The sequence below is a fragment of the Podarcis melisellensis genome (genome assembly GCF_964234715.1).
Source record: "Podarcis melisellensis genome assembly, chromosome: 7".
In the NCBI taxonomy this organism is placed as follows: Eukaryota; Metazoa; Chordata; class Lepidosauria; order Squamata; family Lacertidae; genus Podarcis; species Podarcis melisellensis.
Genome location: NC_138539.1, coordinates 2,122,643 through 2,146,379, shown reverse-complemented (window position 1 = coordinate 2,146,379; position 23,737 = coordinate 2,122,643). Strand labels below are relative to the sequence as shown.

Sequence of the window (23,737 nt, the reverse complement as noted above, 5' to 3'; positions counted from 1 at the left end):
GGCACTTATGTTTTTGCTCAGACGGCTCTTTGAATCTTCAGTATAGGCAAAATTTTATTTTTCCCGAAAAGGTTCCATAGGTCCCTGTTTCCAAAGATGCATCTCTTTTACAATAAGTTAAGCAGAAAGTAGACGATGAAGGGGATCTGATATACCAGCGAATGTTTACCTCAATTTACACAAAGGAAGCTTTAAAATGCTTCCTTTCATGACATCATGTTTATATCGATCCCAAAGGAATCCTAGTGCCACCATGTATTTTGAGAACTGTGCTCTCTGTCTCTCACACATCCTCAAAATTTGCCAGTGCCTTCCTATTGACAGTAAATCCTCTTTGCTGTTAAAGAAATCCATTTTACTCATTCAGGATGCACGTCTTATAGGGCTGAGAGCCAATGAAAGACCAAGCTGTCACAGTGATGGCCACCAACTTGGGTGGTTTTGAAAGAGAAGAGGGCAATCAATGGCTATTAGCCACAATGACTATGCTCTGACACCACAGTTGGAGGTAGCAATGCTGCTGGATATCAGTTCCTGGAAACCGCAGGAAGAGAGAATGCACTTCTGTCTGAATCCTGCTTGCGTGTTTCCCACAGAGATCTGTTTGGCCACTGTGAGTACAGGATGTTGGACTACATGGGCCACTGGCCTGAACCAGCAGGTTCTTATCATAATATGGCTATATACACATTGGTAGAGGGCTTTGAATTCTTGAGTGAGCAATACTGAGGATGCCTTTACAATGAATCCCTCATTTATGCCCAGAATGGCACATTTCTAGACATCTCTGTGTTAATGTCACATAGCTATTGTTGAGAGTGCTACAATCACCCACAACCTTTTCTATCAGCACCAATGAATTTTGTTCACAGGCTTCTTACAGAAGACAACTTTCACAGGATATACCGGTCAAATAACATCAACAAGGAGATTGTGCACCAGTGTAGCCCCATTCTATTTTGATCACTGTGCACAAGTCAGAACTATGGACAGCAAACTTCCCTAACACACTTCAATTTTAGGCTCAGATACAACACTCTTGACCCTAATCTGATCAGCTGATTTGTAGTTGTGGAGAACAGCCTTTGCCAAAGGTGTTGTGGACTTTGAAGAAGAATGAATTCAGAGCGAAAAGGAAAAACGAGATAAGAGGAAGGGACGTTTGGCAAACCCTCACCATGATCAGCTCCCGCTCGGAAACCAATGTCCCCACTGTGGAAGGACGTGTGGATCCAGAATTGGCCTCCACAGTCACTTATGGATTCACTGTCAAGACCGTGTTCATGGAAGACAATCTTACTCGTCTACAAGTGATCGCCAAAGAAGAAAGAAGATATTTTCAAGTACAAAACAAGACATGTTTGCACACTTATAGAATTTTCTGTCACCACTACAAGGGCAAAAATACAGCTGGATCAGAGATACGACAAAAAGATGACACAATGGGAAGGCAAAAAGCTCAGGACAAAGATGCCTGGAGATCTCATCATTAAGCTTCTCTAGGGCAGTGCCACACTGAGCTTTTTGATAGATCAAAAACTTCTACACATTCCACCATACTAGCAGCTGTTGAGAATGGATTCTCAATACAAAATTCCATGGGAAGGGAAGTGATAAAGTGAAGACAACCAATTTACAGCTCAAGCTCACTGAGGTTTGCAAAAAGGTGCGTGGCAAACAGAGAACCAACATTCCTGCCTAGGCTTATTGACAGCGTATCAATGAAGTTACAGGTGTGCTTGCTTTGTGCTATGATACTCCCAAGGCTTATTTAGTAGGTTTGTTCTGGTTCAAAATCTGGTCTTGGCTAAAAGTCCCCAGCAAGCTACCAGGTTAAGCAGTCAAATAATTCAGCTCCTTTGAGATGTATACACCAAGGTAATGCAACCATCAAATAAAAAGCAGAATCTGACCAAGCCTCTGCTATCCTAAAAATGGTACTGCATAGTTTTTATTAACTTTTGGTAACATACCCGTCATAGCATAGTTATTTAGCTTACTTATTTAGACCATCAGGACGTTGTCTTTACTACTTTGAATACAAATAACTCCAAGAGGAAACACTTTCCATGCTCTGAAAAGCATCTCAGAATGGCAGTTTTGGTTCTGCTTCAAGGATCTGCCATTCTGATGAATCTCTTTATTCATCTGCAGCCCTTATCACAGTTGACCAGCAAAAGCTCCAGCCTGAAGCATGGTGGCCTATGCCGCCCCATCAGTACTACGAGGCTGGAAACCCTCCCTTCGGAGGCTGTTTAAGTCTAAGCGTGTTATGACCTCACAGCGCACTAGGATACTATCGTCCTTGATATATGTTTTTTGTTTTAGCGCCTGCAACTGCATAAACGTCACATATCCAAAGCCTTTTGGGTTGCGGTCGACCATGGGACGCTGGAAGGCCAGCAGCTCGGGCTTGGTATCCATCACTTCCTCATGGTTGTGCCTTGACGATCCTTCTGACTGATCCAGGATAGAAAGCCGTATGGTGCCTTGGAAGGGCCAAGGAAGGTGGCTGTCATATTGCCCTTGCATCGTATGAACAAAAAGGGAAATATAGTTGGCACAGCGCTGTGCATTCGGGGACTGGATATGCAGCCGCAAGCAGAGTTTGTAGCCGGGTTTCCCTGTGTAGAAGCCTGGGCTGTGGATTACAACAGGCCTATCTTCCTCCTGCGCTCTCAAGTAAACACTGAAATTCTCAATCTTCCACAGGAAAATGCCATTACACTGCTGTGATTCCACTTCTGCGACTTTTTCCTCCAGATTTCGGATAGTGCGTTTGAGATCTCTCATCTGGTTGTTTTGTGTCTCCATCTTTGCTATGAGTTCTCGGATCTGGTGATCTTGCCTTACCAAGCGACCTTCCAGTTGTTGAATCGTCTCCTTGAAGTTGTGGACCTCTGGGCTACATTCACAGGAAGGTGGTGGGTCATACGGGATAGCGCCATGGAAATTAGTGATATTCAGGAGAGTCTGAGCCATCATTCTCATATGGACTGGGGTGAACTCCTGCATATGCCGCGCCAACTCATTTCTCTGCATCTGTAATTAAATAAAGGCACATAGTTCCATAAGCATTTCCTTTGACTAAAGTCAAGCACTGAGCCTTAAGGGGCAAGGAAAAAACCACTGCGTTTAAAAGCAGAACTGGCTTAATCTTCCAGTGATTGTCTGAAACAGGAATTGAAAAACTGAACAAAGAGAAATATTATTATTTGAAAAACTGAACAGAATGCAAGTGTTACTACTGCACTGTTCAGATGCCTTTATTGGAAAGCAATTTAAGGCTTTGGAGAAAAAAAATCTCAATACAGATTTTCTGCACAAACCTGTGTCACTGCTGATCTAAATGAATGGTGAGATCAGGATTATACCATGTGCTACCTGCTTCCAAGTTCAGACAGATCACCTTATTTCACAGCACATTTGGAAGGTCCTTGTATTGTAAAGCTTAATTTTATATGTCATCAGGGGATAATGAACACCATGCAGAAAGCTACCATGTTGGCATTTTTCAGAGATGGGGAAATGTAGCCATCCATACCCTTTTCAACAGGGCTCAAGTGTTCAGATTTAGATGTTATAGAGAAACAGAGGTAGGTATCATGAGCGCATCAATGACACCTCCCTCGCCTGCAATATCCCAATGACCACTCTCAGCAGCTTCAATATAGATGCTAAATAGCATTGAGGACAGGATGGTGGCATGCCCAAAGGACCACAAAATAACCACCCGGTATTACTTTTGGAAACTAAACCTGGAAATAGGACCACAGCCACTGCAGAACAGTGCCCCAAATGCCCATCTCACAGAACTGGTTCAGAAAGATATTATGGTGAATGATGTCTTCCCTGCCCTCATCACCATTGCAGGAGGCAGGATTACGCGTTCTCCCTTGTGCTTGGCTGGATTTGCAACATGACCTTTGCCACTTGTGCTTTACCCATAATCCAGCCCATTTCATTGCCCAGATGTCTCTGGTACACCAAGAGGAAAAAAGAGGCTTTGGGGGCAGTAAAGTAGCAATACAAAATTCAACCAAATAAGAAGCAAATAGAAGCGTTGGCTTACTTTTTCTGGACATCCAAAGGGGCTGTATGTACACGGTACTGGAGCAGTTGGGCAATCGTTATCGTAGTGATTAGGAAGCTACAGACAGATGGAGAGATGACACTGTAATTTTCAGTTTGTAAAGTGCAGAAATCAACAATTATAAGAAACAGTAATCGGTGGCCTACATATAGAATATATAGGGTGATATACAACTAAGTCATGCTCAGAGCAGACCCACTGAAGACCATTGATTTCAACACCCAGAGTGCGACTAATATGGGATCTTCTCCACACCACAACATCACCACCACCAACAGTGTGTAACTCCATATTTACATTTTGGCCCACAAAGCTTATTCTGAGAAAAATCTGTTTGCTGGTTTATAGCATATGCCATAGGTTATTTTATTTACTTAAGATTCCCAAGATGACCTTCAACTGAAATTTTTAAGGCAATTAACAATGCAATACAATGCAAAAGGTAATTTAAGGCTGCAAATCTTACACCCGCTTATTTGCGAGCAAGCCCCCACTGAAATCAATGAGGCTTACTCCGGAGCTGACATACACAGATTTGGACTGTTATAATCCTACAAGTGAATCAAAATTTAATTTATTTTTTAAAAAATGGGGCTGCCTCGGAAGAAGGCAGAAACTCAGAAGACCGTTCCCCAGAGTGGCTGGAGAAACCCAGCCAGAATGGCACGGTATAAATAAGAATAAAAATATTATTAAACTTCAGTTGGTGCAGAATTCAGTGGGCAGGTTGTTCACCAGGTTAAGACGGTTTGAGCATATAACGCAATTTCTGGCTTGACTGCACTGGCTGCCAATCAATTTCCAGGCCTAATTCAATGTGATGGTTTTCACCTATGAATGGCTCAGGGTCACAATACCTCAAAGACCCATATGAACCAACCCAAACCCTGCAGTCATCGTCCGAAGCCCCTCTTCATGTGTCTCCTGTGACAGGTTCAGAGGGCAGCAATGTGAGAATGGGCCTTTTCTGCAGTGGCTCCTCGCTTGGGGAATGCTCTCCCAAGGGAGGCTTCCCTGGCACCTTTGTTACTACTACTACTACTACTACTAATAATAATAATAATTTACACCCCGCCCATCTCGCTGGGTTTCCCCAGCCACTCTGGGCGGCTTCCAACAAAACACCAAAAAACAATAACCATTAAACAATAAACATTAAAAGCTTCCCTAAACAGGGCTGCCTTCAGATGTCTTCTAAAAGTTTGGTAGTAATTTTTCTCTTTGACATCTGGTGGGAGAGCGTTCCACAGGGCGGGTGCCACCACAGAGAAGGCCCTCTGCCTGGTTCCCTGTAACTTGGCTTCTCGCAGCAAAGGAACCACCAGAAGGCCCTCAGAGCTGGACCTCAGTGTCCGGGCTGAACGATGGGGGTGGAGACGCTCCTTCAGGTATACTGGACCGAGTCCGGTAAGGGCTTTCAAGGTCAGCACCAACACTTTGACTTGTGCTCAGAAACGTACTGGGAGCCAATGTAGGTCTTTGAAAACCAGTGTTATATGGTCTCGGCGGCCGTTCCCAGTCACCAGTCTAGCTGCCGCATTCTGGATTAGTTGTAGTTTCTGGGTCACCTTCAAAGGTAGCCCCACATAGAGCGCATTGCAGTAGTCCAAGTAGGAGATAACTAGAGCATGCACCACTATGGCGAGACAGTCTACATATCTTTAGGCATGAGGCAAAAATATTCTTCCTGACCTTTGGCTAAATAAACATTCTATGCCTTTTAAACTAGGAGCAGGAGTTACTGTGTTTGTTTGTTATTATGCTGTTTATATTTTTGTTTTTATATTGTAAATTGCCCTGTGGTATTTGGATGGAGGGGACTATAGAAAATTTTAAAATAAAAAATAAAAATAGTCTCTTTGTTTTTGTAAGTTGATGGTAAATGCAAGAAAGTTTTCTTGCTATTTGGCATTCCTACATTCAGTTCTCCGTATTATTTTAAAATTATTATCTGCCTGTCCGTATTTCTATGCCACGAGGGGCGCATAAATGACAAACTATTAAAATAAAGAAATTAAAATATTGACACAAGTCAAACCACAACAAGACTACCTTGCTATCAAACAAGAAAGGAAGATTCTTACCTGTTCTCTGATTAGCACTGTATTGCAGTATTCACAGCAGACATTTGCTAAAAGGCACATCTGGTCATGAACCTTCATTTCACCAAAACCAGAAAGTAAACAATAATTAATTGCACCGAAAGGGATCTAACAGATCACTAACATTGTTTGACGCAATGCCATCTAGAATGTGACTCCTCTCTCTCAAATCCCATCTTTGCATTAGAGAAAACAGTAAGTACCAGTGAGCAACTTTGAGTTCATTTCCTTGAAAGAGCACTAATATATTAATTCAGGAGGCGCATAAATATCTAGTCAGCAGACCTTTGTAGAATGTGGTTAAATGATATTAAGACCAGCAGGTCCTTGGTGTTTTGAAATCTGTGTTTTCTTGTTGTCACTAAGTAGTGGTCCAGAAATCTCTTTTGCTACATAGCCTTACGGCCTCACGAGTGTCTTTAGCCTATAAGAACAGTAGCATATTCCAACAAGGAAGAACTTCACATTTACTGTGGCTAATCTATGGAGGATATTATGTGGAAAGCACAAAAGGAAGATTAAAAAGACAAAACCTTAGAAACCTACTTTTCTAACAAAAGGAAAGCAATGGGGAGCTTTGGACGCTCGTACTTACAGGACCGCCTGCCCCGGTCTGCCCCACGGAGGACCTTAAGGTCCATAAGTAGCAACACCCTAGTAGTCCCGGGCCCTAAGGAAGTCAGATTAGCCTCAGCCAGAGACAGGGCCTTTTCAACACTGGCTCCGGCCTGGTGGAACGCTCTGTCTCATGAGACCAGGGCCCTGCAGGATCTGATTTCTTTCCGCAGGGCCTGTAAGACAGAGTTGTTCTGCCTGGCCTTTGGCTTGGAATCAACTTGATCCCCTTCCCCTCTTTCCTTTTTCCTTCTGTGATGGAACTCCTATTTGGGGACTTCCCTAGCTTTTTTTCTGGCCCATGTAGGACCAGTCTGGATAGTTGGCCTTGGTGAAGATTTGACGTTTTCATCCCCAAAAAAGTCTTTGATTTGAGTTCCTACTGAAATGAGGCTGCATTTTAATGTTGTATTTTAATCTTGTTTTTAAGTTGTATTTCAATCAATTGTTTTTCCACCTGGTGTTGGCCGCCCTGAGCCCGGTCTTGGCTGGGAAGGGCGGGATATAAATAAAATTTATGATTGATTGATTGATTGACACTTTGATTAATTTTTTCTGGGGCCAGACCTGATCAGCAGACCACCAGCTGGGAATCCTGGGAGAAAACACATGGCAAAAAATGAAGTTCAAAATGCCTGAAGTCCAGGTGTGAGGTTCAGTTTCAAACTAACAGGATAAACTGCTTGAGAGATGGAACTGGGACATGTGGATTTAATTTTTTTAAGGCAATTTTTTTAAAACCGAGATTTATATATAAAAATATAAATCCAGCTGCTTGTGAGGGGTGGGGGAAAATAAGTAAAAAGAAAATCACTTGGTGAAATCTTTGTGAATATCATATAGAAGGGTGTTCTCACAACTGTAAAATACTGACACTCTTATCAGACAACACAGGAAGAAAAAATATTTCTAATTTTAGCAAACGTTTGTTAAATATGCTTCATTTAGATAAACAAACACAACTGTTCTGATTAGGCTGCATATTTTGAAACTTACCTCTTTTTCTTCATAAGGCATCCACACGGCACAGTTTGGACAGGAGGTTTGTCGTCGTGGGCATTCTTGCTTTATATGATCCTGTATCTGATTCTTTTGGAAAATGCCATGGCACTGGGGACATTTCTCTGGAGCAAAGCCGCAATGCAGCTCATGGTCCTGTGGAAGAAAACGAGATCAAATAGCAATTTAGCCTATAAACTTACACAAAATGATTCCGAGGCAGACTTAAAATATAGGCTCGTGGTAGCCAATCTGAGGCAAGTGTCTTCACGTCAATTACTCCCATGGTTTGGGGTGCAAAAAATAAAATAAAAAAGTATGTTCAAGTTGAATTCAGCTAAGACTTGTAAATAGCCAATTGGTGAGATCAAGCAATTCTGGGTGAGCAGACTGGAAAGCTCTTAAGAGCCGAAGAGAAAAGGTCCTGCCAACCTGGTTTTTCATAAAAGCTACAAAGAACTTTGCACAGGATAAGTGGGCTGCCAAGCTAGTAACTTTTCTAGATTTTCTGTTTTGCAAAGTTGTATGAGGCTAGGCAGACTGAGGTAGCTGCCTCAACAATCCATTTTAGGGTCATGAAAGGGCAGCAAATTGTTAGTTGTTTAATTTATTATTGTTGTGTTTTACTGCCAGGGAAGAGAAATTATTAATTATATTGTTTATATGGAGGGAAGTGGGTTCTCCCCTTCAATTTCTGGATTTCCAAGTTCAGTCCATAGCTGCTTCTAATTCAAGGGCTGCCTCAAAAATTCAGATTTCTTACATGAAAGTACAGGTATACATAACTTCTCAATATTCATGCAACCATGATCCGCACAGATTTCACAGCTTCCTCAATTAAAGTACTTTAGAAAATGTGGCACTTTTGCAATAGGGCACAGATCTGTTTATTATATTTTAAGAGAAACAGACTTTGCAAAATCAACAATATGCTTAACACCAATCAAACATGCTACAGTACAGCACTGACAGGTGCTTCTGCAATAACAGCTAAAGCATGTCCCAAACCCTCTTCACTTCTTTAATCTGATGTTACTGGAGGGGAAAATTTGAGCAACGGACCTTCCTGAAGTCACCTGGATGTCACAACTTCACTGGGCCACAGGTGTAGCAACCATAACTACCACCTGGGGACAAGGTGTCCTTTGAGCTATTCCAAAAAGTCTTACGGTATGCTGACACTGCTCAGGACTGGGCGGCAATTCTGCAAAAAGAAACCCTGAAAGCCCACCTCTAAATGCCTGAGTTCCATCTTCTGATGACAGCCCTTGTTGGGACACTTCACCGTCAGCGATAGGATTTCCCGTTTTGCAAAGTTGTCAGGAAAGAGTTGAGTTTCGAGTAAAATTTCGTTGTCGATTGGGCATTTATGACCAGCATCTCTATCAAAAAGAGCAATAATATACATCATAGAGAGGTAAACAGAATATCCAGCCTACAGTAAGCTTGCAAGTTACACACATTTAACTCGTGCTCAATCAGCTTTACACACTTGGCAAATTAAAATAAATAAATAAAAGGGGGTGGGTGTCCAGGGGAATTTTTTTTGGCAATCCTACCCACTATTGCAACCTATGTGTTTTAACTATACACTATTTTGGCTTTAAGAGTGATCCCCAGAACCCATAATTTGCGGGTTTACTGTATATCTATTAATGCATATTCTGTGTTTTAGTTATTCTTGCCAGTTTTGTAACATTTTATGTGCCATGTTACTTTATATATTTTTATTTATTTGTTAATAAATGTATTTATATACTGCCTACTTGCGAAACACAAGGGCAGCGGAAAGCAACATAAAAGCATTTTTTTCTGTACACTGCAGGTGAATTCTCTGAATGTAGAGTCATTTACAAATCTGGAAATAAATAACAAATAAAATTATTCTTGCAGTCATCATATTCTCCAGTTCTGGCTTGGCTCCTACTGCATACCGCCCCCCCCCGCTCATCCCACACCATTCCAGTGGACTTAAGAACAGCTTTTTTTGTGGGGGAGGGGGGAGAAGCCAGAAAGCTCTCATTGTACAGACAGAGTTCTGCTCACATTTTCCTGGATTCAACCCATTGAAGGCATCTGTAGCTGAGATAGGATATCCCAACACCCCATTCGCAAGATGGAAAACATCAAGGGTGGTAAACTGGCCATTTGGGTTACTAGTCAAGGGAAATGCTGGATCTTCCAATAATAAGGTAGCCCTCTCACTCCAAACCACCCTTATCCCTGATACTTTTATTTTTTTTTAAATACATAAATTTTAAGAGGGAATTTGTGACATCAGATTTATGCGGCAGCAGTGAAAGGCACGTTATCTTTCTAGCCGGCTTGCAACCTGGTCCATCTGTACCAAGACTTCCCACTTCTTTTGTTTTGACATCCCAAGTGTAATTGGGAACTTCCTCTTGCTTAAAACTTTAGGCATCTGACACTTTAGGCATACATGAGAAAAACTGTTCGACCGACGCTTTGGAGATGGGCTACAAACTCAAGTTTACTTGCAAACTCAGTGCTGACATGGAAACGTAATCACTAACCCAGTGTCTCAGAAACATGTGCAATGGTGAGCGCGATGATTTGCCCTTCGTTACAGACAATGACTTCAACTACTGCTGGAAGTCTACTGCTCCTTTACCTTATGGATTTGACAATGCAAGCTTTGCAGAAACGGTGTCCGCATGGTGTCTGCACTGCCTCCCGGAGAGCCATCAGACAGATTGGGCATTCATATTTGCTTTCCAGCGGAGGGTCAAACTCCACATCATAGCCCTGGATTTCTTCCATGAAAGAGTTTGAAAGTGTCCCGCCAGTGCCATTGCTGACACTGGTGTTGATGCTTTTTTCTTTGGCTCCAGCAATGGAACAGCTGGCCATAGCTGCACAGCAGCCGCTATCCTGACCACTGGCTTCAAAGCTGCTGTTACTGTGTAGCAGACTCATAGTAACACGTAGGGGACCAGAGAGTGCTCTGCGGGCAAGAAACAGAAAGAGAGAGAAAATAATTAATTAGTTGTTTCAAATACCACATATTGCCTAAGCAATCGCAATCCCTGTGCCACCATTATCACAATGCCGCTGTACTAATCTGTGGCGTGGCTGCATTTGGAACACTGTGTACAGTTCTGGTTGCCTCACCTCAAAAATGATACAGTGGTACCTCTGGTTGCGAACAGGATCCATTCCGGAAGCCCATTCGCAACCTGAACAGAACGCAACTCGCCTCCGCGCATGTCCCGATTCGCTGCTTCTGCGCATGACGTCATTTTGTGCATCTGCGCATGCGCGAGCGGCAAAACCCAGAAGTAACCCATTCCGTCGCAACTTCAAAACACTCAACCTCAAGCAAACGTAACATGAGGCCTGGCTGTATTGAAGAGTTGGAAAAGGTTCACAAAAGGGATCCAAGGGGATGGAGAAACTCCTCTTCCGAGTCAAGTTATAGCGTCAGGGGCAGGATTCAGGACAGGTAAAATAATTCTTCAGACAGTGGATAGTTAAGCAATGGAACTCAATGCCGCAGAAGGCAAAGGCGGCCAGCTTGGATGGCTTTGAAAGAGGATCCGAGAAATTCACAGAAGTTAAGGCGATCAATGGTTACTAGCCGTGATGGCTATGCTCTGCCTCCAGGTTCAGGGACAGGAATGATCCTGAATGCCAATTACTGGGAATCACAACTGGAGAGTGTGCTCAGATCCCGCTTGCCCGTTTCCCAGAAGAGGCATCTCACTGGCCACTGTGAGAACGGGGATCTGGACTAGATGGCCACTGGCCTGATCCAGAAGGGCTCCGCTTATGTTCTGATTCAACTTCTATATTTTCAAGATTGCTAAAACTGGTACTTCCTACAAGTGCCATCTTCCCAGTTGCTTTCACAACCACACCAAGAACATCTTTTCAATCTGCCTCCCCCTCTCTTTAAAAGTCCAGACCACCTGTCAGTATCTACTGTCCTGGCTCTCCCTGTCTGATGAGGAACTGGAACTCACGGCTCTGCTTTTGCAGAAGTCTTTTCTTTTCAAATGTGAACGGTACATAAGGCAAGTCACAGGTTGCAAGGATCTGCAGTTACATGGGAGGTCAAAGGCATGGCTAGGCACAAGCGAAGATGTCAAACCAAGAGCGTTTAGTGTGGCTTCTTGAAGGACAGCTGGAGTCCCAAGACTGGGCTAGCAAGCAGTTACTAGTGGGCTAGCTAGGTGACGTTTGTGCATTCGAGCGCAGGCATTTCCACATCCTAGGGTGTAGCAGGAACCCCCCCCCCAATCATTCTGTTTGTATAAACTTCACACACACACACACACACACACACACACACACACTACATACGCCACATTTCTGTTATAAATTCATAGAAAATCAACCATACATCGGATTTGCACTGTTCCATTTTTATTTTACTCCATATGACAAGAACTAACAAAGGGGGTGGCTTAGTCCTGGTCAGCCATAATCCCTTCACCATCTCAGCACATCCACAGGAGCCCTGCCCATGCCAACCCTGATGATCCCAGACAGAAGACAATCAAGATCACAAAGAACTTGCATATGGGAGTGGATTCAGCATGGACTGAAACAAAGGACCATGATCAGATCTTCCCTCTGGGGGCAGGAAACTGCAAACTCCCATTTGTCTCCTGGAAGTGACTCATGGGGAGGGGGGAAGGGAGGAACCAGCCAGGTGACAAGACACTCAGGTTACCACCAACTCCTCCCTCAGCCCCTCCTTTCTGTAATGTATGCATGATGTTTCTGGGGGTGGGCTTGATCTAGAGGAGGGGAATTTCAAAAGTTTTTATAAGACCTTGCACACTATTCTTCTGGGTCTTTCCTCTCTCCTGCAAGTGAGGGGAATACCCTGTTGCAACAGTTCAATAAATGCCAAGCCTACAGGCTGCTGTTTTGCTCCAAGTTATCCTGGTTGGTGTCTTTGTTTTGTCCAAGGGAGCCCTCGGATTTTTCCTGTAACAAGGGTATGGAAGAGGGGTGGGTGCCAGCTCAGAAAATTTGGGCCCCTGCAAGACTACAGTGAAGGCACCTGCTTGATCTCAGGAGGCAGAGAGTTCCAAAATGCAGGTGCTGTCATACTAAACACTAAACTGTTACTTGGGGCATGGGGGGGGGATTTGTATACATGGTAAAGAGGACAACCCTAGAAGCTGTGGGGTAGAAAGGAAGCAAACGGTAGTCAAGAAAACCCTGGCCCATGTTTTAAAAAGGTAAAGATAAAGGACTCCTGACAGTTCAGTCCAGTCGCGAACGACTCTGGGGTTGCGGCAAAACCAGAGCAGTGCATGGAAACGCCGTTTACCTTCCCACTGGAGCAGTACCTCTTTATCTACTTGCATTTTGACGTGCTTTCGAACTTCTAGGTTGGCAGGAGCAGGGACTCAGCAACGGGAGCTCACCCCATCTCGGGGATTCGAACCGCCAACCTTCCGATCGGCAAGCCCAAGGCTCAGTGGTTTAGACCAGTGTTTTTCAACCTTTTTTGGGCAAAGGCACACTTGTTTCATGAAAAAAATCACGAGGCACACCACCATTAGAAAATGTTTAATATTTTTTTCTTTAATGGCAAACAAAAACGTTGCGGACCGTTCTCTGCTCAGCGGGGATCGATCCGCTGATCCCCGCTGAGCCGGCGGATGACAGCTCCGTCTCCGCACTGTGTGCGGAGAGGGAAATGTCAGAGCCCCGCTGCTCTCTATGGGGAATCGGATGAGAGCGGACCGCCTCAATTTTTCCCCACAGCGCCACCCACGTCCATAGCCCATGTTTTAAGCAGGCCCAAATTTCTGCTTTAAGCTCAGACAAGTTTTTGCCTGCCTGGACCCTTGCTAGATCACGAGAAAGAGAAAGCTTGGCAACGTTTTACTGAAGCTGAGATCATATATCTGTGTGAAGAACATGCAAGGTATGAGACTCCCTACAGGCAGCCCAGCAGCTCTGGGTGACCCGTGCTGGAACATGAGATCAGGAAAAACTGGCAAGCTAAGCTCATGCACCAGAATGAAGGCTCATTAGAGGCTCTGAGTCACCTTCATGAGGTTCCTTGTACCCTGACAAAGCTCAAGAATATGTCACACACTCCCCAAAAAACCAATTCATTTGAGATAAAGTAGAACAAAACACCTGTTTTAAAAAGTTTCCCCCGATGTCATTTACCAATACAGAACTAAATTTTAGTGAGAAAAAGTGGTGAGAGAAAAGAGAATTACTTTGCATACAACTTTGTATACCATATGAACTGGCCCCATAATCATCATCTGAGACCCTTCTTCATGTCCCTCCTCAATGAGATGTCCAAAGAGTGGCAACACGAGAAGAGGCCTTTTCTGTGGTGGCCCCCTGCTTGTGCAATGCTCTCCCCATGGAGGCTTGCTTGGCACCTTCATTACACACCTTTATATGCCTTCTTCTCTCAGGCGTTTATAAATTATGTGTGGGGTTACTGTTTGTTTATTATTATGGTATGCATTTTTGTGTTTTTATATTGTAAACCACCCTATGATCCTCTGAATGAAGGACGGTATGGAAATGTAATAAATAATATAATAACAAGAATACTGTAGTGATTATAGGATCAGCTGCCCATTATGTAGCCTCCTATCAGCAGCTCCTCCATTCCGTTACCACCTTGCGTATAAGAGGGATTATCTGCAACAAAACTAGACAGCTTCACGTTCTCAACAGAAGGTGATATACCAACAGGAAAGCAACAGAAGTGGACAGGAGGGCATAAAATAAAAAAGGAAAAAATCTCAGGATTGCCTTCTGTAAACAATAACAAAACCTTTCCAAACACCTACCCGAGACAACAGTATTGATATTTGGGAACCTGAGAATTGCCAATCAATAGCAGCAATTGCTTTCTAGCACAAGAAGGTTAATGATTAAAGAGAAAACTCAAACAGCAACAATTGCTTGGTAAAACCACCACTGACGCTTCAGCTTCTAGTACTGCACACAAATGTTTTTCTTTGTGGGAGTTTCCTGAGCAAAGAGTTCTAGCTTTACTTGAAATGGTGGGGATTTTGTCTTCATGATTAATTTTATTCAGTATTTTGAAAAAGCTGGAGAATCCCACCACCACACACACAGACTTTTCCTGTCAATACACCCTGATTTGAGTGGCAACGCTCATTTCATCAGGTGCATCAAGTTTTGTGTGCTCAATCTTGCTCAAAGTCGGCAAAACTTTCTACTGCTTTTAAGGTAATGTCTTCAGTTCAGAAAAACCATCATAAAAACATTTAGACTCCAATGTCCAATATTAGCCAAATATGTTCTTCTGTTACTTGAGTTTTGTTTTAAATGTATCAGCTGTTGTGTGTTTGTGTGTGTGTTATAAACACAATATACTGCATATACAGTGGACGCTCAGGTCGCAAATGTGATCCGTGCGGGAGGCACGTTCGCAACCCGCAGCATTTGCAAACTGCAGCGCCGTGTCTGTGTACACGTGGGTCGCGATTCGGCACTTCGGCGCATGCGGAAAGCGCGATTTAGTGCTTCAGTGCATGCGCCAAAACCTGGAAGTAACCCATTCCGGTACTTCCGGGGTCGGTGCGGTGTGCAACCCGGAAAGGCGCAACCTGAAGCGTCTGTAACCCGAGGTATGACTGTACAGGTGTCTTTTTCGCATCCCTTACCATGCTGCAAGCAGTGTTACAAACTCAGATATATAAGCTAGGAGTCAAATGGCTCCCTAAACCAAGGTTACAGTCGCCAAAACGGAATATCTAGTTGCCATTTTGGGGCAGGACTAAAGTCTTATTTTTCAAATTTTGGACTGTGATTGATTCTCAGTTCAGATGACAACCTTGAGAAGTCTCTTGATCCAGGGACAGTCCACATACCTGGCCTACCCCAAGCTCTTTTTCCTAGCGGTGACTATTCTTGCTTAGGCTGCACAGAAAAAGCAAACTGGTTCCAGAAATTCATTCCGATTGGGCAGATAAAATTTAACTGATCGAATTCAACAGGATGGGGTGCTAGTGCATGAAAAGAGTCCAGATCCAATGATCCCCAGGCATGCACCTCAAGATGGTGGAGATGTCAGGCGCCATTCTGGTGTCCAGGAATGTTCACTTGGTTGCAAATGGTCGAAATCCAGGAGCAAAATGCACCTCACGCCTGCTGATTTCGAACACTGGCAGCAAGTAACCTGCGTCCCTTCTCTTGTCATCTGGAGACAGCAGCTTTCAGTTTCTTACTCCTTGTGGCATCTTTGAGACTTAGGTAAAAAAGGTAACGGTAAAGGATCGCTGGTTTGTCCAGTTAACTCCAGTCAAAGGCGACTTGGGGGGCGGTGCTCATCCCGCTTCAGGCCAAGGGAGGCGGTGTTTGTCTGCAGAAGCTGTTCTGGGTCATGTGTCCAGCATGACTAAACCACTTCTGGTGTAATGGGACACTGTGATGAGTGCCAGAACGCACGGAAACACCGTTTTCCTTCCTGCCACAGTGGTAACTATTTATCTACTCGCACTGGTATGCTTTCAAACTGCTAGGTTGGCAGGAGCTGGGACAGAGAAATGGGAGCTTACCACTGTTGAGTGGATTCGATCTGCCAACCTTCCGATCGGCAAACCCAAGAGGCTCAGTGGTTTAGACCACAGCGCCACCCACTCTTGTATTTGAAACTAGATGGTATTGGCCCACCACTGTCCATCAGACCACACTAGTGGACTGCAAAACCCCTTGTGTACAGAAGCAATCTTAATCTACCACTATGAAATGTTGAAAGGTCTCAAGAATAACCTCCTGTTACACGAATGAAGATGGCCCAGCACTGCCCAAAATTTTTTAGAAACCAAATACATACAGTGGTACCTCGGGTTAAGTACTTAACTCGTTCCGGAGGTCCGTACTTAACCTGAAACTGTTCTTAACCTGAAGCACCACTTTAACTAATGGGGCCTCCTGCTGCTGCCACGCTGCCAGAGCACGATTTCTGTTCTCATCCTGAAGCAAAGTTCTTAACCTGAAGCACTATTTCTGGGTTAGCAGAGTCTGTAACCTGAAGCGTATGTAACCCGAGGTACCACTGTACTGTGATTTTTAAATGGACAGTATAATTTTTCAGGTTGGACCTTGGTAAGTAAAGGTAAAGGTACCACTGCCCGTACGGGCCAGTCTTGACAGACTCTGGGGTTGTGCGCCCATCTCACTTAAGAGGCCAGGGGCCAGCGCTGTCCGGAGACACTTCCGGGTCACGTGGCCAGCGTGACATCGCTGCTCTGGCGAGCCAGAGCCGCACATGGAAATGCCGTTTACCTTCCCGCTGGTAAGCGGTCCCTATTTATCTACTTGCACCCGGAGGTGCTTTCGAACTGCTAGGTTGGCAGGCGCTGGGACCGAGCAGCGGGAGCGCACCCCGCAGCAGGGATTCGAACCACCGACCTTTCGATCGGCAAGTCCTAGGCACTGAGGCTTTAACCCACAGCGCCACCTGTGTCCCTGTGGACCTGGGTAACGTCACATCAAAGTCATGTTTCTGGTTTGCCATCTTGATTCAAAATGGTGCTTTGTCCAAATGTCAACAAATGTTGCCGCCTCCATCTCAGGAACCCTCATGCCAACTTTGGTGATAATATCTGAAGAGGCTGCCAAACCTATGAAGGCCAAGTTACACCAAAGTGGCGATTAGGCCTGCCATCTTAACTCAAAATTGGAGTTGGTAACCCAACTTCAACCCCCATCTCAGGAATCTTCATGCAGAGAAACAAAGGGACAAACCATTGTCCAAAATACACAGTAGATGAAGCAGCCCTCTTTCTACAAGATGGTAGGTAAGAGAGCCCAGGCAGAGTCCTAACTACACAGTAGTGTACCGGAAAGTCAGTATGATTAGGTTTAATTTATGTTTGTAGTTATTACCAATGAGGGAAATCCCCAGCTTTGTTTAAGAAGCACCTGAAAGTGTTAGGCAAGTTTCAGTTTGTGTTTCAGATAAACAAGGAAACTGAATACAGCTTTATGCATGTAGGTCTTGTGCCTAATGTATTTAAAATGTTTCAGAGATTATGGTCTGTTTAGTGTGTTCCTTTCCATTTCAGTATTCATATACTAATCTAAGCCAGTAAGCAAACATCTCTTATCAGGTTAATTCATGAATGCCGCATACACAATATGATTTATAAAGAAATCGCAAGGCAGAGTTCAAATTTGAAAGAAAAAGGAACAAGAAAATTAAATGATATCCTATTCCAGATATCCTCATCGTTACCAACATTAATTAAAAAGGAACAACTGGATAGAGCATTTCATTCATTAGTTATTTGATATCCTGAGAACCAAACAAGTGTCCTCCAAATAATTCTGCCCACTTTGACCTGGGATAGGGAACCAGATCTGGTCAACGAGCCAGAACCTTATCTTCACCATGGCCCAACTTTGCCTATTGGGTGCTGATCATCAGTCAGAGGGAGACTTTTTGAAGCCTCTGCTGAGGGGAAATACTCTTTCCCTCTGCTGAGAAAGCAGCATGCATTCAATGAACTGGGGGAAGCACTTTTGACTACAAACTGCTTCCTTTGGAAAGGAAAAAATGTTCCATTTTAAAAGCTGCTTCAAGAACTGGAAGCTTCCAAACCACCTAACAATCAGCTGATTGCTTTTGCGAGCCCTGTACTTAGTGCTTCTTAAGTGTGCTTGCAAAGCGCTTCTGAAGTGCCAGTTGTTAGGTTCTTGGGAAGCACTGTGCAAGCGCCTTTCATCCAAGCTCCACCTGTACCTGCACAGCAAGTGAACATGGCCTGGCCGAAATGGCCTGCTGGGCAAAATGGAGAGGCTGGTGGGCTTAAGGAGATCCGTAAGTCACAGAATTCCCATCCCTGACTTGAATAACCACTTTAAGCGTTATAGGTCTATTACAAGAAAGAATGGGAATGAATCCCCTCTTCTAAAGAGCATTTATACCAGGGTAATATAGCCCAATGTGGGATGTGGGTGGCGCTGTGGGTTAAACCACAGAGCCTAGGACTTGCCAATCAGAAGGTCGGCAGTTCGAATCCCCGCGACGGGGTGAGCTCCCATTGCCCGTTCCCTGCTCCTGCCAACCTAGCAGTTTGAAAGCACGTCAAAGTGCAAGTAGATAAATAGGTACCACTCCGGCGGGAAGGTAAACGGCGTTTCCGTGTGCTGCTCTGGTTCGCCAGAAGTGGCTTAGTCATGCTGGCCACGTGACCTGGAAGCTGTACGCCGGCTCCCTCGGCCAATAAAGCGAGATGAGCGCCGCAACCCCAGAGTCGGCCACGACTGGACCTAATGGTCAGGGGTCCCTTTACCTTAATATGGCCCAACTGTAAGGCCCCCAGGCCTTTTCTGAGGTCACACCCCTTCACCCATTGAATGCTTTTTCCTCTGAAATGTGTCCTTGAACTGAGAGAATGCCTTTTGCTTGCTTGGGCAGAGGATTGAGAAATGTTGATGTATGGTTGGGAATTGGGATATAGCCTCCTTTACAAAGAGTCGTATCTGTTTCTCTGCCTACTTTCGTCTCTGGCCCTGCATGCAGCTCCCAAAAGGTTGCTCACAAGATGAAATAAATCCACAACCCTTTATTTATACCAGTAACTATCAAAAGTTCTTATATTGGTTAAAATTAAAAGACACTGCTTTATTTACCAGCTGATTGATTTGGTTCACTTCAAAGCCATCCAGTTACGAATTTTTAGAAGACGATCAAACTATTGCTTTCTAAAATACACTTATTAAACAGAGTGTCCACATAACATCCATTACAAGAATCTCCTACAGTAAAGGAGGTGCATGCCTACACAGAAATACATTATGAACTTTTTCCTACTCTTCACATTTTCCTCATCTACAGTGCATAGGACATCAGCTCCCACAGATTGACAAATACTTTACAATACATTTGTAAGGTTTGTGAACTTCTGTGAAGAAGTTTCTCAAGAAGGAAATATACTTTCATAAAATACTTATTGTAAGACCCAAGATTACAAATTAAGAGTTCGCCATTGAGAAATCAGACCTACAAACCAGCCAAGCCACAACATGTTTCTCTCTACAAGGAGCACACCACTTCATAAAGAGTTGCAGGGAGAATGTCAGCATCCTGAACTCAATTTGCATTCATATTTGCCTTTATAAAGTTACTTCATGTCCCTTCCAAGATTTGTATTACTATCCTGGCCTCACTAATACTTACAGATTTAATAACCTATATTTATTCTGTCACTTGAGCCAAAAAGCAAACACCAGATACGTGCTTTCTGCATTTAAAAAAATCCTTTCATTTTACAATTTTATGCGATGGAAGTATACCGGTATCCTGTTCTTCAACAAGAAACCATAATACCGTATTTTTCGCACCATAGGACGCACTTTTTCCCCTCCAAAAATGAAGGGGAAATGTGTGTGCGTCCTATGGTGCGAATGCAGGCTTTCGCTGAAGCCTGGAGAGTGAGAGGGGTCGGTGCGCACCAACCCCTCATGCTCTCCAGGCTTCGCACACCTCTCCGCAAGCAGTGGGAGCCCAGCGCTGGGCTCCCGCTGCTTGCGGAGAGGTGCCTGCATGCCGAAGCCTGGGCGCGCTGAGCTCAGCGCGTCCAGGCTTCGCGGACCTCTCCGCAAGCAGCGGGAGCGTTCCCGCTGCTTGCGGAGAGGTGCCTGCATGCCGAAGCCTGGGCGCGCTGAGCTCAGCGCGTCCAGGCTTCGCGGACCTCTCCGCAAGCAGCGGGAGCGTTCTCGCTGCTTGCGGAGAGGTGCCTGCATGCCGAAGCCTGGGCGCGCTGAGCTCAGCGCGTCCAGGCTTCGTGGACCTCTCCGCAAGCAGCGGGAGCGTTAAGCTCAGCGCGTCCAGGCTTCGCGGACCTCTCCGCAAGCAGCGGGAGCGCTCCCGCTGCTTGCGGAGAGCTGCCTGTTTGAGGGCTGGGGTCGGGGGAAGCTCTAGCTTCCCCCGCCCCAGCCCCGCACCTGGGGGGGAAATAATTTTTTCCCCTTTATTTCCCCCCAAAAAAACTGGGTGCGCCCTATGGTCCGGTGCGCCCTATGGTGCGAAAAATACGGTAGATTGTGTGCCACACACAAAAGGTGTCTAAAAGTTCTTCCTTTAACCTCAAAACAATGCACAATTTGATATTAGAATCACTGATGGCTTAAGTATGTACAATGGTACAACAATATTTAGTATTGATCTAGGTCCTTTAAAACCTTAGCAGAGCAATCCAAATCCTGGCTGAGCACTGAGCACATTAGCCGGCCTAATGGTTGGGAGGACTGCACAGGAGTGGAGCTGGCTTGAGATCCAGTGGATCCTGGAAAATTTCAGTGCCTCCCGCTCCCCATTTTGGGAATTTCAGTAGCCTGCCACTGACAAGGAGCCTACCAGCAGTACTGCTGCCTGAAAAGGGTTCAGAACCCTTTTCAACCCATCCAAGGGCTATACACCAGCTGTGGCCAAGGCCAGAGGGATGTGGCAGGATGCAAACTTTCACACAGCAGGCAACATTCTAGCCACACGAAAGCCAGGGGCCTCTGCACTCAGGCACATGCCTCCCCAGCCTTTGTCCAGACAAACAAGAGCCTTATCACAGTCCCAAGGCACAGCCCAGTCAGGCAAAGCACTGAGGATGGTGGGGGAACAGGGCTGGTGTGTGTGTGGCCTGGGGAAGAGTCCCAAGGGCCAGATGGAGAGGCCAGAAGGGCCACATCTGGCCTGCTGGCCTTAAACTGCACATCCCTACTATAACCTCTGGAACCCAGTGAAGGCTTACTAAGCTGCACTCAGAGTTAGGTTCCCAGTACGTTTCCGAGCACAATTCAAAGTGTTGGTGCTGACCTTTAAAGCCCGTATACCTGAAAGAGCGTCTCCACCCCCATCATTCTTCCCGGACACTGAGGTCCAGCTCCAAGGGCCTTATGGCGGTTCCCTCCCTGCGAGAAGTGAGGTTGGAGGGAACCAGGCAGAGGGCCTTCTCGGTGGTGGCGCTTGCCCTGTGGAATGCCCTCCCATCAGATGTCAAGAAAATAAACAACTATCTGACTTTTAGAAGACATCTGAAGGCAGCCTGGTTAGGGAAGTTTTTAATGTTTCATGTTTTATTGTGATTTTAATATTCTGTTGGGAGCCACCCAGAGTGGCTGGGGAAACCCAGCCAGATGGGCGGGGTATAAATAATAAATAATAAATAATTATAATTATAATAATTATTATGATTTAGTCCAACCCCATGCAATGCAATTTGTGTTGTTTTTAAGCCCTAGGTTTTTTTTACCAACCCCTAGGATGGGAACAGGGCGGAAACAGATAAAACTGCCTTGATAACTTGATAACCTGGACCAGGTTGGGTTTTGTTTTTTTTTTTAAGAATTTCTCATGGCTCACCCTACAAACCTTTTCCCCCGCAGTTGCTCAGCTAGTCATCTAGTTTGGTTTGTGCAAGGAGGAGAATGAAACATGACTCACCACACCCACCCAATGCATCTACAGCAGTGATGGCCAAACTTGGCACGCCAGCTGTTTTTGGGACTACAACTCCCATCATCCCTTGCTAACAGGACCAGTGGTCAGGGGTGACAGGAATTGTAGTCCCAAAACATCTGGAGGGCCAAGTTTGGGGATGCCTGCCATAGAGGACCAGGCATAGGCAAACTCGGCCTTCCAGCTGTTTTGGGACTACAACTCCCATCATCCCTTGCTAACAGGACCAGTGGTCAGGGATGATGGGAGTTGTAGTCCCAAAAAACAGGTGGCGCCATCACTGATCTACGGAGAGGGAAAGCAAATGTGAGAAAAGCCCAATATATATATATATATATATAAAAGGTTTAAAGCCACATTCCCTCGCCAAGAGACCCCCGATTGCTCCTTCCACAAGGCGAGGAGGCCTTGCTGGGAACCGAGAAACGGGCCTCCTCCGCGTCCACGCGCACCAAAAAGGGCGCAGAGCGATCCTGAAGTCCGGCGCAAAACAGGTCGGCGGAGGAGGAGGCGCGGCGGAACCGAAACCTCCCGAAGAGGAGGAGGAGAAGCGAAGCCCGCGGGCGACCTTCGGGCCTGGACCCCGAAGAACGAACGAGGCCTTGTCAGGCGAGGGCTCCCACCCGCCCGCCCGCCCGCCCGCGTCTCCCCGGCCGGGGAAGAGGGCGGCGTTCCTCGGCTGGGGGACCGCGAGGAGGCGAGGCGGAAGCCATGGCCGCAAAACTGCGAGGCAAGATAGGGCGGGCAGGCGGAGAGAGCCAAGCCGGCCTGGGAAGCCGTCGCTTACCTCAGCCCGGTTACCTCAGCCCGGTTGCCGTTGCCGCCGCCGCCGCCTTCTTCTCGGCCAGGTGACTCGTCCTCATCTGTGGAGATGGCCCGGGCGAGAGAGAGGCGGAGGCCGGGAGAAGCCGGAGGGAAGGAAGCGGCGCGACGAGGGAGGAGTTTCCTCCGCCGCCGCCGAGCGAGGAGGGAGGCCGAGGGGAAAGCGAAGGAGGCCGCGCGCCTCACAGCGCCGCCCCGTTTACCTCACGGAGGGGAAGACGGCAAGGCCAGAGTTGCGCTCTTCCCTCAGCGCGGCGGAACCCACTTTGACACACTTAATATTTATTCATTAAATATTATCAATAAATATCAATTAATATTTATTCATTAAATATTATTGATATTTATTGATAGGATATTGATTTAATGCCTTTAAACGTTAGTCAGTATGTGTTTGTGGCCCGCCAGGCGCCCGCTTCTCCTCACGGAGGGAAAGAAGGCAAGGCCGAGAGTTGCGCTCTTCCCTCAGCGCGGCGGAACCCACTTTAACACACTTAATATTTATTCATTAAATATTATTGATATTGATAAATTGATCTTTATTGATAGGATATTGACTTAATGCGTTTAAACGTCATTCGATACGTGTTTGTGCGCCCGCTTCGCCTCGCGGAGGGGAAGCCGAGTGAGAAAGCGCGCCGGCGGCACATACGCATTTCATAT

General features: G+C 45.5%; 1 protein-coding gene and 1 long non-coding RNA gene across 2 annotated transcripts; one reads left to right on the top strand and one right to left on the bottom strand.

Moving 5' to 3' along the window:
- Positions 1 to 1,921: 1,921 nt before the first annotated feature.
- TRAF6 (TNF receptor associated factor 6) lies at positions 1,922 to 23,365 on the bottom strand. The gene is made up of 7 exons (XM_081918859.1): positions 23,040 to 23,365; positions 10,442 to 10,774; positions 9,041 to 9,191; positions 7,807 to 7,965; positions 6,178 to 6,249; positions 4,073 to 4,150; positions 1,922 to 3,042 (listed from the first exon to the last, which is right to left on the bottom strand). Exons 2-7 carry the CDS (start codon positions 10,744 to 10,746, stop codon positions 2,203 to 2,205), a joined length of 1,605 nt encoding a protein of 534 aa, XP_081774985.1. The 5' UTR covers positions 10,747 to 10,774; positions 23,040 to 23,365; the 3' UTR covers positions 1,922 to 2,202.
- LOC309374253 lies at positions 6,256 to 6,728 on the top strand. Its single transcript, XR_014170455.1, has 2 exons — positions 6,256 to 6,484; positions 6,516 to 6,728. It is a non-coding gene; the product is annotated as an uncharacterized lncRNA (long non-coding RNA).
- Positions 23,366 to 23,737: the final 372 nt, after the last annotated feature.